Below are 14,720 nucleotides of genomic sequence, written 5' to 3'. Positions count from 1 at the left end.
ATAATCGCTCCTGGGGACACATTTACTACGTTAAAGGTGTTATATAAATGCAAGTTGTGGTAGTAGTAGTAGGTTGGTTGTAAATATCTTGAGCGTTTTGACCTAAAACTTGTTTGTATTTCCCTTTCCTCTTTTTTTGTTCTTCTTCTCCCTCTCCTTTTTTCCTTCTCCCTCTCCCTCTTATTTCCCTCCCCCTTCACCCACCTAAAAAAAAAACTTTGTAGAGAGCTGCCCTGGAAGCTTGTCATAAAGGCTGGGGAACCAGCGTAATCATAGGGGTGGCACCCGCAGGGCACGAAATCGCAACTCGGCCATTCCAACTGGTGACTGGTCGCACGTGGAAAGGAACAGCGTTCGGAGGTAAAGTCTGTGCGTTGCGACTCGTGGCCGCCTTTTGCCTTTATTTAGTGTTTTTTTAAAAAACAATTAAAAATGGCTTCATGTTACTTCAAACTAAAATCGGTCCTAAAAATGCTAAACTACATTTAGAAAGCGTTCATTCCCAGTGTGTCAGAGATTATATGTGTGTGCGTGTGTGGGAAGGGAAGAACAAGGAGTGGGGTGTTAGACCATTCTAGACATAAAGCACTTTATTACCACTCATAATGATGGTCTCTTAAATCAGTGTTGTTTTTTAGATTGCCTACGTGGCCCCACAATCAGCTGTCACCCCCATTGACTCACCAACTGTAACTTCCGCTGTGCCCTAGTATTATGTAGAACTACACCGAATTTACAGCCCGGAACAGGCCATTCGGCCCAACAGGTCCATGATGGTGTTTCTGTTCCACACAAGCCTCCTCCCTCCCTACTTCATCTCACCCTATCAGCCTATCCTTCTATTCCTTTCTCCCTCATGTGTTTATCTAGCTTCCTCTTTAAGGCATCTACGCTATCCGCCTCAGCTACTCCTTGTGGTAGTGAGTTCCACATTCTCACCACTCTCTGAGTAAAGAAGTTTCTCCTGAATTCCCTATTGGATCTATTGGTGACTATCGTATTTATGGCCTCTAGTTCTGGTCTCCCCCGCAAGTGGAAACAACATCTCTACGTCTACCCTATCGAACCATTTCCTAATCTTAAAGACCTCTATTTCCACCCCCCCCCCCCCAGTCCTCTCCTTTATGGAGAAAAGAGCCCCAGCCTGTTCAATCTTTCCTGATAGTTATAATCTCTCACTTCTGGCATCGTCCTTGTAAATCTTTTTTGCACCTTCTCCAGTGCTTTTATATCCTTTTTATAATATGGAGACCCGAATTGTTCACTGTACTCCGAGTAATAACTGTTTTTCTACTCCAGGTTCAATTAGTGAACCAGACTGGACCTGGTTACCAATTCTTGCCGCGGAGGGTTAACTTAGTTCCGCGCATTCAATCCCAGCCATGTGTTGTTGGAGGCACTTTGACCGCAGAGAGAGACTGCTTAGCCTCCCTTGCCATAAGAGGATAGTATCTGTGCTTAAATTTATATTTAAAACCATATGTTTAATTTAAGATCTTACTCTGCAGTCATTTTGATCCGTACCTTTTATAAAATAATTTTTCCACCTCGTGTTCCGATTTGGTTAATTTTACTCTTTAAATGCCCACTTGGTTAATGAAAAGCCTGCTCACCAGCCTGTTAACTCTGTTTTATTGGTTTACGTTGGGTTATCATGACGGACAAAAACACAGTGTGAGTGGGGGAAGAGAAAAGGACATTTTTGAAGATGTACAACGATAATTCATAGAATCTTACAGCACAGGAGGAGGCCATTCGGCCCATCGCGCCTGTGCCGGCTCTTTGAAAGAGCTACCCGATTAGTCCCTCTTTCTCCGTGGCCCTGCAAAATTTTCCTTTTCAAGTGTTTATCCAATTGCCCTTTTTGAAAGTTACTGCTGAATCTGCTTCCACTGCCCTTTCAGGCAGCGCATTCCAGATAATTTGCCGTCGAGGTTGTATTGATCACGTTTGCCCTTTTATTGGTCAGGATGGAAGAGCGTGGAAAGTGTACCGAAGCTCGTGAAAGAATACATGGCGAAGAAAATGAAGGTGGACGAGTTCGTGACTCACACGCTCCCATTTGACCAGATCAATGAGAGTTTTGATCTGATGCACACTGGGAAGAGGTAGATTTTATTTCGTCTGTTTTTAACTGGTCGGTTGTTTTACAGAGATAATTTTGTCCCAACGTTTCCAGATTAACCAAAGCAGTAATGGGATTGGGCAGAATGCCTTAGTTTTTAATTACCATCTTACTTAAACCAGACAAGTGAGGCCTGACATCGAGTTTAAACCCCCCTCCCAATAGGATGGGAATTTATTTTGTGCCTGCCTCAGAGTTCTCTGCTTCTCCCAGGAACTTGACGTCCTTTCCCCAACCTCCCTGGTTGCAGGTCACCATTCTGGAACCACGAGTGCTTTCTGGGGGTTAAATGACACAATCAATCAAAGATTCAAACAAGGCGCATGTTATAGTGCAAAGGCAGAGTACTTGTATTTGGAATCTCCGATTTGCTGGGGGGAGGAGAGAAGATCTTGGTTTAAAGTCAGGGTAATTGTGATTTGTAGGACTGTGATGTTTCTACCTGCGGTGACTCTAACGGAAGGCCATGTTTGAACCATGAGATTTAACTCGATGGGGATACTGAGTAGAGTTAGCTACAACTGTTCAGACCGACTTTCAGATGCGTACATTTGATACCACTCATCGAAAGAAAGAAATACTTGCATTTATATTGTGCCTTTCATGACCTCAGCACATCCCAAAGCGCTTTACAGCGAATTAAGTACTTTTGAAGTGCAGTTACTGTTGCAATGTAGGAAATGCGGCAGCCAATTTGCGCACAGCAAGGTCCCACAAATAGCAATGTGATAATGACCAGATAATCTGTTTTAACAATATTGGTTAAGGGATAAATATTGGCCAAGACACCGGGGAGAACTCTTCTGCTCTTCTTTGAAATAGTGCCATGTGCTCTTTTACATACACCTGAGAGGGCAGGCAGGACCTCGGTTTAACGTCTCATCTGAAAGACGGCACCTCCGACAGTGCAGCACTCCCTCAGTACTGCACTGGGAGCGTCAGCCTAGATTTTATGCTCAAGTCTCAGGAGTGGGGCTTGAACCTATGACTCAGAGGTGAGAGTGCTACCAAAGAGCATCAAAGTTGAAACCTGCGTTGAAAACCAGAAGAGATTATGAGGGGAAGTAAGAGCAAATTTTTAAAAAAAATAAAGTTAGACATTTTAGTGGGGGTTGGAAAGGAAAGATAAACCTTTTTTAAGAAAATTAAGAGATCAGAGACAAAACAGAAGTTTCATGAAAGGCATGCTTTAAAAGAAAAGGTGATCCTGGTATTTCATTCAAAAAAAAAACACTCTTCAATTCTCAAAGCCGTTCACAGAACTCCATCCAAAGCCCTGAATTCCGTCAGTGAAGCACAAGGGAGGATGTGGTGGGTTGAGTCACTTTCAACGCTGTGCCAGTGGAATTTGAGACAATGCTGGGTGGGCTATTATTGATCCTTATTTGATTTAACCCAGGCTGGGATTTCCCCCCCCCCCCCCCCCCTTAGAAAAGAGAAGACTGAGGGGGTGACCCGATGGAGGTCTTTTTAAGATAATGAAAGGGTTTGTTTGATGGGGTAGACGTAGACAAGATGTTTCCACTTGTGGGGGAGTCCAAAACTATGGGCCATAAATATAAGATAATCACCAATAAATCCAATAGGGAATTCAGGATAAACTTCTTTACCCAGAGAGTGGTGAGAATGTGGAACTCGCTCCCACAAGGAGTAGTTGAGGCGAATAGAATAGATACATTTAAGGGGAAGCTGGATAAACACATGAGGGAGAAAGGAATAGAAGGATATGCTGATCGGGTGAGATGAAGTAGGGAGGGAAGGGGCTCGTGTGGAGCATAAACGCCGGCATAGACCAGTTGGGCCTGTTTCTGTGCTGTAGTTTCGATGGAACTCGCTGTAACCTGGAAAAGATGGCGGTTGACAGTTTTCCAGAACACATGGGTCTGATGTCCGATCGGTTAAAAGCTGGAGATCGCATTAGTGCGGGGGCTCTCTGTGAAATTCTGGTCAATGATGAGACAGAACGCCGCATTTGATTCTCAGCCTGAGTGATCCGCCCTTACAGGAAGTACTTGGTGACCATCTGAATTTGTCTTTGTATCTGGTGCACGGCTGGCTGGCCATCCGTCCATCACTAGAGCTTAAAATTAGAGCTAGGCCGTTCAGGAGCGACATCAGGAAGCACTTCTTCACACAACGGGGAGTGGAAATCTGGAACCCCCCCCTTTCCCCCCCCCCCCCCCCCCCCCCAAAAAAAACTGTTGAGGCTGAAAATTTCAAAACTGAGATTGATCCATTTTTGTTCGGTAAGGGTATCAAGGGTTACGGAACCAAGGCGGGTAGATGGAGTTAAGATACCGATCAGCCATGATCTAATTGAATGGTGGAACAGGCTCGAGGGGCTGAATGGCCTCCTCCTGTTCCTAAGCCACAGGAACACCTGCAGGGTGCCCACCCAATTCCTCATGTTAATTATGATTTTATTATTCCGACTGATCCATTTGAACAAGGTTGGAATGAATGGAGCCTCTGTATTTGACAAGCTGTTAATGGGCCTCTGCCCTTGCTAATATTTAAACACTTGCTGCTCCCCAAACAAACCTAAAAGTATTCGTCAGAGGGGCTCTTTTCCCTCAGAGAAGTCTGAGGGGTGACCTGATAGAGGTCTTTAAGATTATGAAAGGGTTTGATAGGGTAGACGTGGAGACGATGTTTCCACTTGTGGTGTTGTCCAAAACTAGGGGCCATAAATATAAGATAGGCACTAATAAATCCAATAGGGAATTCGGGAGAAACTTCTTTACCCAGAGAGTGGTGAGAATGTGGAACTCGCTACCACAAGGAGTAAAACATGCATTTAAGGGGAAGCTAGATAAGCACACGAGGGAGAAAGGAATAGAAGGTTATGCTGATAGGGTGAGATGAAATAAGGTGGGAAGGAGGCTCGTGTGGAGCATAAGGGCCGGCATAGTCCAGGTGGGCCGAATGGCCAGTTTCCGTGCTGTAGTCTCGATGTAATTCGTTATTTACACACCAAGTGATTCTTGCACAATGTGAAGCAGAAGTGCTTTCATTGTGATGTAATCTCCTATTTAATGATCAGGGCGGAAAAATTACTCATTTTTAAATGACTCATTTTAAAAAAAAAAAAAATTCTTGTGTTGAAGATTTAAATTTTTGCAGCCCCTCAGGCAGCTACCGTTTCAGATCTCGAATTCCTACGTTCCTAGAGCTGGCTGGACTGCATCAAGCACCATCTGGCCTCGCTCTCCTCTGCCAAAACTGCCCACTACTCCAGGATCATCTTGGAGAACAAAGATGATCCCTGGCTTCTTTTCTACACTACCGACTGCCTCCTTAAACCCCTCTCTCTTCCGCTCTTCCACTCTCTACTTCAACATGTGCGAAGAGTTCGTGGGCTGCTTTGTCTAAGATTGAGACCGACTGTTCAGTTGCCTTTGCTGCTTCCCCCCCCACTTCTCCTTGCTCATCAACCCCTGTCTCTCTCTGGTTTCCCTCCCATATCCCCTCGTGCCCTCTCCAAGCTCATCTTGTCCATGAGACCCACCTCCTGCTCCCTTGACCCCATTCCCACTAAACTGCTGACCATCCAACTTCCCGTCCAGATTACCATGCTAGCTGACATTGTAAATGGCGTCCTCTCCTCAGGCACTGTCTCCCTCCCTTTCAAAACCAACATTATCAGCCACCGTCTCGGGCTGAATTCGACTGCTCATAGACGGTGTTTTATTTGACTCCGAGCTGAGCTTCCAACCCCATGTCCTCTTCATCTCAAAGACTGCCTAATTCCACTTCTGTAATATCGTCCACCTCTGTAATATCGTCCACCCCTGCCCCAGCCCATCAGTCACTGAAACCCTCATCTATGCCTTTTTCACCTCCGGACTCGACTATTCCAATGCTCTCCTGGTCGGAACCCCATCTTCCACACTCCATAAACTTCAGTCCATTCAAAGACACTGTTGCCCGTATCCTATATTGTACCAAGTCCCACTCGCCCATCACCTCTGTCCTTGCTGAACTACAACGACTCCAGGTCCCCCAATGCTTCAGATAAACATTTGCGTCTTTAAATTCCTCCGTGGCCTCTTCCTCCCAATCTCTCTACCTCCTCCAGCCCTATGACCCCCGGAGATATCTGTTCCTCCGACTCTGGCCTCTTGTGCATCCCCTTTGCTCTACCACTGGCGGCTGTGCTTTTAGCTGCCTAGGTCCCAAGCTTGGGAATTCCCTCCCTAAATCCCTCTGCTGCTCCATGTTTAAGACCCTCTTTAAAACTCACCTCTTTGACCATGTTTTTAATCACACTTCCTAATATCACAGCGCCAATTTTCTTTTACTGATCTGTGAAATGCTTTGGGATATTTTTCCACATTAAAGGCACTACATAAATGCAAGTTAATGGATTTACCATGCAGAAGTGGAACTAAGTTCAATATTCCCAAGTCCCGTTCACCCATCACCCCTGTGCTCGCTGACCTACATTGGCTCCCAGTCCAGCAACGCATTGATTGTAAAATTTTCATCCTGGTTTTCAAATCCCTCCATGGCTTTGCCCCTTCCTATCTCTGTAATCTCCTACAACCCTCCGAGATCTCTGCGCTCCTCCAATTCTGGCCTCTTGCGCATCCCTAATTTTCTTCGCTCCACCATTGGCGGCCGTGCCTTCAGCTGCCTGGGCCCCTAAGCTCTGGAATTCCCTCCCTAAACCCCTCTCTACCTCTCTCCTTTACGTCACTCCTTTAAACCTACTTTAACCAAGCTTTTCGTTACCTGTCCTAATATCTCCTTGTCAAATTTTGTTTGATAATCGCACCAGTGAAGCGTCTTGGGACGTTTTACTACGTTAAAGGCGCTATATAAATGCAAGTTATTATTGTGTAGTGTGAGCTTATGTTAAATACAAGATTACTGCAAGTAGGATAATTATTCTTGTAGGATGCATCTTTTTCGTGGCAGTTTGCAGAAAGGTCTAGCTACCCGATCAAAGGGGGATTTACAATAACTGCTGTTAAACTGTTGAGCGAGCAGAACTACGCTGTGATTTAGTAAATTGTAGCAGAGAGATCGCCTTTTCATTATAATCTAAGTGAAAATGATAGTGTATTGCTTCCTTGTGGTATGGACTACTGAGGAATTTGGTTGCTGAAAACAGGTTGAAACGTTGATTTTTGGAGACAGACACCAGTTGACAGTGGAGGTCTGACTGCTCGTACCCCTGATCTCAAGTGCCTACTCTTGAAATGGAAGAGGAAATGGTGCAGTGTCGAACTGTTAAATCTCAAACTGCATCTTTTAAAATATGACTTTTAATGGGTACAAAATGAGAGTGGCTCACAGGCTTTACAGTTTGCAGGGCCAGTCTTAATGTACAAGTCCACTGCTCAATCCACCCAATATTTTAACTTTGCGTGATCACTGGCAGGGGGATAAAAGTAAAAGTAATTCAACTTTAAACCTGAGATTGTACTTTAGTTGTTTGTTTATCTTATCTATGATTATTAACTTCATTTTCTTTTTTTTTTGTTTGAAGTATCCGCAGTGTCCTCTTGTTTTGAGCTCGATGACTGGAGACCGGTGCCTTACCTGCCCAGTGGAGACTTATTTCAGTGCGGAAGGAAGCGTTTTGAAAATTGCTTCAAACACTTTAATTTTGTAAGCATTTCATACAGTTCAATGTACTTTAATGATATTTTGTCATCTGTTTCAGTACGCCTGTATTCTTAACCCAATCAGTAACTGTTTAGCTTCTGTTGTGCGCACTTCAAATTAAACTAATTTGTGAAAACTAAACAAAAAATCTCACTCTTTACTTTGTTCCATGACAGCATTGAATTGAACTCAAAACTGAGATTGATATTTTTTTGTTAGGCAAGGGCATTAAGGGTTATGGAACCAAGGCGGGTAGACGGAGTTAAGATACAGATCAGCCATGATCTAATTGAATAGCGGAACAGGCTTGAGGGGCTGAATGGTCTACTCCTGTTCCCTATATTCCTAGCTGAGTCGCTTGAGACTCAAAAACAGAAGTTCCTGCTCCTTATTTATGTTAAAGTGGATTGGAATACAATGCGGACCAGTAATCCCCCCAGAAGCTGCCAGTACAGCCCCCCAACGCAATTTGCCCACTATATGTGGTGAATGGTAAACCTATCGGACTCTCTAATAGCCCCGTAGCGTAAGAGCAAATATTATTGACAAGCATTTGCTTACCCTAGCTTTTCTGCAAAACAATTTATTCCAATGTTGATGAGGGGGCCTTTGTGTCAGCAGTCAGTACACCAAAGGATCCAGTCAACTTTGCTGAGATTAAAGCCCTGGAACCGTTTTAAGTGGCGGTTTAGACTGTGATGGGGGCAGACAGAAGGTGTCCCTGAATCTGGAGCAAACTGTAATAAGAGTTGTCACATTCCCAATAACCTCCCATTTCATGAGAACTCTTACGTGTTGGTTACTGATAAGTCTATTGGACAGGGAAACTGCTTCTCAATATACAGTCAATGTCACTTGTTTGGACTCGCAGTTGGGGAGGGGTTAGGACTTAATGACAGGTGATCGCACAGCCTGAAATAGCCAGCACTCAATGCAGTTTAAATGGCACCTTTGCAATCGACGCCTATGGTGATGGCAAATGGTCAGTGCCACTGGGCTGATATAGGCAGCTGTCCAGGATAAGGGAGGAGGATTACATCCTATAGGTTCTTCCGGATGAGAACCTATTGAAAGAATAAAGTGTGTTGTCACTCTGGTTAAATCCACACACATCCTTTCATGTTTATGTATTAGTGAAACCCAGGCAGCTAACATGTCCAAACAAGAAGCCAGTAAAAGAAAAAAAATTAATTTATTTCTATAGCACCTTTCACAACCTCAGGACATCCCAAAACACTTTACAGCCAATGAAGTACTTTTTGAAGTGTAGTCACTGTTGCAACCTGGGAACAATAACTTACTAAGCTGTATTAAAGTCACGGTGCAGTACTTTCAAATCCATTCTAGCTGGTAACATGAATAATTTAATAGAAAAGATTACTTGGACCCTGATTTCAAACACCAGTGGTGTTTTTCATATGCTATTAATGTATTCTGCTGCTGCTGTTTAATTTGCCCTTCTCTCTAAGGCAGCAAAGTCTGATTTATGTCACGGTCAAGTGGAGTGTGAGCTGCTTGTAAATCTCTGGTGCTAGGGCAGTCAGAGGTGAAAACTATGAAAGATGCAAACCAGATTAGAACAACAGTAAATATTCTGAATGATTACTACTTCCAAGTATTCACCAGGGAAGATATGAGCAAATTACCCTCTCCAAGGGCTCAAAAACAAACAAATCAGTGGGGATAGATGACATTTATCCCAGAGAACTAAGAGGGCTAGGGAAGAGCTGTGAGGGCACTGAGGAATTACCAGTAGATTGGTAACAGAACTGATATAAGCAACAAATGTAATTTATCAGGAATAAACTTGAGAATTCTCTGTATAATAAAGTCAATATGGATTCAGATGATTATTCTGCTGGACCAACCTCCTCAACTTTGAAGCAGTAACAGCCCAAGTGAACTATATACAGAGTTCCATACACATGTTTTGGTCTAGGAATGATTCTGCATTAATACCATCTTTCCTGACATTAAAAATACAAGAAACTCCAGTGATGTTTCTCATGATAAGTCAGAAAATATTATTTATAGGGAGTTTCATGCATTATTCTATGTAGAGCTGTTTGCTTATAAATAATTTAATAAGATGTTGCTATTAAATTCAACACACAAAACATCCCAACTACCTGGAAATGTGTATTCGACCCAGTAACCAACACTAGATGAAGTGAATGGTAAATTGTTTTTCTCATACCTACAGCAGTTTGGCCCACTCCAGTTCCTATATGTGTGAATTGTCATAGGTGCATTACTGTTCTGGCATTCAATTAGATCATGGCTGATCTGTATCTCAACTCCATTTACCCACCTTGGTTTCATACTCCTTAATACCCTTGCCTATTAAAGCATTTGTCAGTCGCCTACAGCTGGGATTGATAAATAAGCAAACCAAATGTATTTTTAGACATGCGTTCTCTCAGACAAGCTAAAAAAAAAATGATACGACAAAAATGTGTAACTCATTTATTGTTTGCACATCACATTATATAAAACTCAACATGGCTTATTTCAGTGGCAGTTCTTTTAGACTGTTCAATATAGTTTATTTATAATATATGGAGCCATCAATCATCTTCGGTTCAGAAAACACAGCCAAGACATCAGATCTCAGCACCAAGAGTTAAATGCAAAGAAATTACAAATTCTACTACTGGTGGTAGGGAAAAAAACAGATATAAAATGACTAGATGCACATGAAGTTGTCAACTTGATGTAAACTTTAGATTGTAATATATTCATAAGATTGCGGGGGGGGGCGGAAAGAGAGGAGGGAAGAACAAAAGGTCACTTTGCTCGGCCCACTGTTACTTTTATTACAAAACATTTTATTTCTAGTAATAGTGGTGAATGTAACCTGAGAATCATAGCTGATATCTTAAAAATATTAAAACCCATGTGTACCTTTTCGTACAGTGGATGTGCACGGCACGCACACATGCAGAGTTTGAAATTCCTTCAGTGAATCAAAGCATTACTGTGCTAGTTAAAAACGCAGCAACTAACTCATAGTGTTGACACACACGTGAACAAAATGCACGTTTCACTTGCGAATTCATCACTAACTAAACCGACACAAACCTTGTCAAATTTGGGACAATGATTGCCCATTGCCTTGTACCAACCCCCTGTAGCAAGACATCTTCCTGAAAGCTGTCAACCTTTATTATTACAACCATAGAGGTTATGTACTTGAACCCATTTTTTTTTTAAACTTTAGTTTACAGCTAAGTGGCGATTCCATACCCCAAAACAACTCCCGCAAGCGGTACAGCTGCGTCAGAAAAGGGTCAACTACTTCGTCCTTGGGACAACTGTAGGAAGCAATCTGCATTTCAAGGCAATCCTATCTTCAGCAGAACAAAAAAAAAAGCTGAAGTACAAAGACACAATCCTGAGCTAGTCCCAACTCATATTTGTCAAAGCTGTGGGGAACTGCCCAGTACAAGGTCGTCATCTGAAGTCCTATACCCAGGTCAAGATTGACTGATCTCTGGCACAGCCAAAGCTTCAAGGAGGACTTAGGAAAACAAAAGGATAATGGGCATTGGGTGATTGGCAATAGAAAGTCTTAACAAAACACAGTCCTAAAGTAAAGGGTGACTTATAAGAGCACATTAAACTTCCCTGTGTGACATTACTAAGGCCATCAAACCAACAAGAAACTTAAAACATAGGAAAGCTTTGGGTATCCAGTTACTCGCAGAAACTTCCTAAACTTGTTCAACCTTGCCTGCCCTGGATTGCAGTCCAGGTTAAGTGTCACAATTGATAGGAGCAGCAGAATAAAGACACTTATGTTTCCAACGACAGGTATGGTGTTTTATATTTCAGTTAAACGATGGCAAGTCAGGAAATGTCCAAATCCTGCTGTCAAGGGCTAACGAACCTGTAACGTTAAATATTTATCCTGATCTAAGCAAATGCATCAGATTTCCTTCCTTCCCCACCCCCTACCATTATATACAATTTACCTTTATTAATATTACAGGTCCACCTAGTGACACACATTATAGTACTGCACCATTTACAGCACAGGCTGAGCTGCAATTGCTGCTCACTCCCAAGTTTCACCCAGATGGACCTTCTTCACTCTTGCCCTTGTTATTTTTTTTTTTAAAAAGAGCTCTTCAGGACAATGTTCCAATAATTTGGAGGGTGGGGAGTGGGTGAGAATCTCCTGGTGCCCTCCTTCAGATCATACTCTAGCACCACTATAACTGGCAACTATAATTCTCACACTCAGATGTTTGTTTTTTTTATATATATATATATATATATATATATATATAAAATCTTTTTATGTATATATATATATATATATAAAAAGATTTTAACAAAAGTTATCTTGTTCCAATCCCCTAAAAAGAAGTCAAATGGGATAAGGTCAATTTAACAGGCTAACTCATTACAGCTGCAGCCGGGCAATTGCAAGAACAGGAGCCTCAGCAAACATAGGTGAGGCAAAGCAGAAGGAATTAAGGGGGGGGGGGGGAAAGAGACAAGGAAGTCTGCAGCAGTGGCCCATGGAACCTAACCCAGTAAGAGTTGCCACATTTGGGAGAGGAAGGCTAAGTAGAGAAATCGGAGAGAGGAATTTTTCAATGACTTCTCGCTATGCCTGACATACAATTGATCGGAATTGGACCCAAGTTACCAGTGTCATAACTGGGCATGTAGGTTTCCAAGAGGCTTCATTTTATGAGAGGAAAAAGGGCTAATTCTTTCACTGTAGAGACAGTCACGTTAAATCAGGAAACAGCGGGCTTTCATGTGGTAACCAGCCAAAGCCAAGAACGCAATTCATAAAGAACGAGTAACTGTCGATTAGCCTGATAACTGTTCAAGAAAAGTCAGTTTCTCCAATCTGTTTTGGTATTCAGCTCTATTCAAGTTAACACTGACAGACTGATATAAAGCACACAATATGGCAATTTTGCCATTCAATCTTACTGTGCCTTTTCTACCACCACACAAATAAAAAATCTTGCTTAAGTCACAGATTGAGGAAGCAATTATCCTTTCTAACTCACCTTCAATTCAAAGTACCACTTATACTGCAGGTATACCGATACTTAACCAAAGTAGTGCTAAGTTTTTCTAATGGTATTTACAGTTCTGGGCATTTACAAGGGAAAGTTCTGCACTTATAATAAAAGGGCAGTGCAAACAGCAATCTATGCAAGTAGTGTGGTCTAATTTGATTTTCAGTCTCAGCAATATGGTCAAGATTAAAAGGCAATGTTTAAAAAGAAACACAAAATCCCACTCTACCATATCCCAAGCCTTAACTTACCAATAACAATGCACCAACATTATGACCAGCATTTAAACTATCAGAAAAAAAGACATTTACTAATTTAATTTTTTAAAAAAACTTACAGCTTGTCTAATCAGGGTACAAAGTAAATATAATTGTCAACTTGGGCAAAAAAAATAAATTCTTATGACGGTGTTGAATATTTTCTATTAATGGTATGAATAAAATCACCCAAGCATTTGAAGTCATTTGATTAGAAAGAATCTCTAACCAGCTAAGTTTATATAATAAATGTGTTTCTCTTTTGAGTCATCATTGTCCTTTTCTATCATTTTCAGACACACACATGTCCACAACAAGAATTCTCGGAGGAAATTTACCAGCTAATTTAATAACAGCTAGTAACAATTTCACTTTTTTTTTTCTTTTTACAATAGCCCACAATCTAGTTAGAAGCCACAAATTTTATTCTATTAAGAAACATTTAAGATATAAGTAGTAAGAATTGCCATTACGACCAGAGGCACTCTGGGGGGAGGAGGAGGAGGAGGAACAGGACAAGACGACATATTGCAAACAGGTTGCTTTCGTGCATCCAAAAAACAAAAAAAAATTAAAATTAAAATAAATCAGTGCCTTTAGGCATTTATCGAACTCCAGGTGAAGACATCGAGGGGGCTGCCCCGTGCGAACAACAGCTTAGGGAGGTACCGCCAGGCTACAACTGCGATGCAAAATAAGGACGGCCATTGTCCTCCAGACGTCGTGTCAAGATGTCACAGCCGGTCTCGGTGACCAGAAGGGTGTGCTCAAACTGTGCAGAACGCTTGCCATCTTTAGTTACTGCAGTCCAGCTGTCTGGCCAGGTCTCATCGTGCCAAGCCCCTGAGATGCAAAAATAAAACGTTTAGAGATTTAAAATAAAAATTCAAATTACTTGTACGGATAGCTACAGTAAATCATAGAATCGCACAGCACAGGATGAGGCCATTCGGCCCATCGTGCCTGTGCCAGCTCTTTGAAAGAGCTATCCAATTAGTCCCTTTCCCTCCCTTGCTCGTTCCTCCATAGCCCTGCAAACTTTTCCTTTTCAAGTATTTTTATCCAATTCCCTTTTGAAAGTTATTATTGAATCTGCCTCCACCGCCCTTTCAGGCAGCGCATTCCAGATCATAACAACTCCTCATCTCCCCCCCTGGTTCTTTTGCCAATTACCTTAAATCTGTGTCCTCTGGTTACCAACCCTCCTGCCACTGGCAATAGTTTCTTCCTATCTACCCTATCAAAATCCTTCATAATTTTTTTTAACACCTCTATTAAATCTCCCCTTAACCTTCTCTGCTCTAATGAGAACAATCCCAGCTTCTCCAGTCTCTCCACATAACTGAAGTAACAAATATACTTAACACACAGAACCTTTAGTTATTCTGTGTGCAAACTGGTCATTTTTCATTGCCTTCTGAAACAGCCTAAAAAGGCAAAAACTTGGAGAAACTATTTCTTGTCAGTTAAATCTTGCTAGATCGATAAAAGTGTAAGAACCAAATCTTGCAAAAGATTCCAAGGCTTTTAAAAAAAAAATTTTGGTGGAATATGTTGCGGATTTTAACATTTTAAAAGAATGCAAAAAAAACCCCATTGCTGTTGCCATTTGAAGGTCGCGGGTTCAAGTCCCACTCCAGAGACTTGAGCACATAATTCAGGCTGACATTCCAGTGCAGT

At 42.1% G+C, this 14,720-nt stretch overlaps 2 protein-coding genes across 2 annotated transcripts in view; one reads left to right on the top strand and one right to left on the bottom strand.

Moving 5' to 3' along the window:
- Nucleotides 1-7,886, top strand: part of LOC137330524 (alcohol dehydrogenase class-3) — a 28,579-nt gene extending 20,693 nt beyond the window's left edge. The window contains exons 7-9 of the mRNA XM_067994504.1: nucleotides 225-360; nucleotides 1,970-2,108; nucleotides 7,620-7,886. Of these exons, the coding sequence (XP_067850605.1) occupies nucleotides 225-360; nucleotides 1,970-2,108; nucleotides 7,620-7,644 (300 nt within the window). The 3' untranslated portion in view covers nucleotides 7,645-7,886. The remainder of the gene's footprint in view (nucleotides 1-224; nucleotides 361-1,969; nucleotides 2,109-7,619) is intronic.
- A 2,304-nt stretch (nucleotides 7,887-10,190) lies between these two features.
- metap1 (methionyl aminopeptidase 1) overlaps nucleotides 10,191-14,720 on the bottom strand; it is a 37,240-nt gene continuing 32,710 nt past the window's right edge. The window contains exon 11 of the mRNA XM_067994503.1: nucleotides 10,191-13,883. Coding sequence (XP_067850604.1) covers nucleotides 13,717-13,883 — 167 coding nt within the window. The 3' untranslated portion in view covers nucleotides 10,191-13,716. The remainder of the gene's footprint in view (nucleotides 13,884-14,720) is intronic.

This window comes from Heptranchias perlo, chromosome 1, assembly GCF_035084215.1.
Source record: "Heptranchias perlo isolate sHepPer1 chromosome 1, sHepPer1.hap1, whole genome shotgun sequence".
In the NCBI taxonomy this organism is placed as follows: Eukaryota; Metazoa; Chordata; class Chondrichthyes; order Hexanchiformes; family Hexanchidae; genus Heptranchias; species Heptranchias perlo.
The sequence above is the reverse complement of the archived record's forward strand: the minus strand, read 5'-3'. Positions and strand labels throughout refer to the sequence as shown.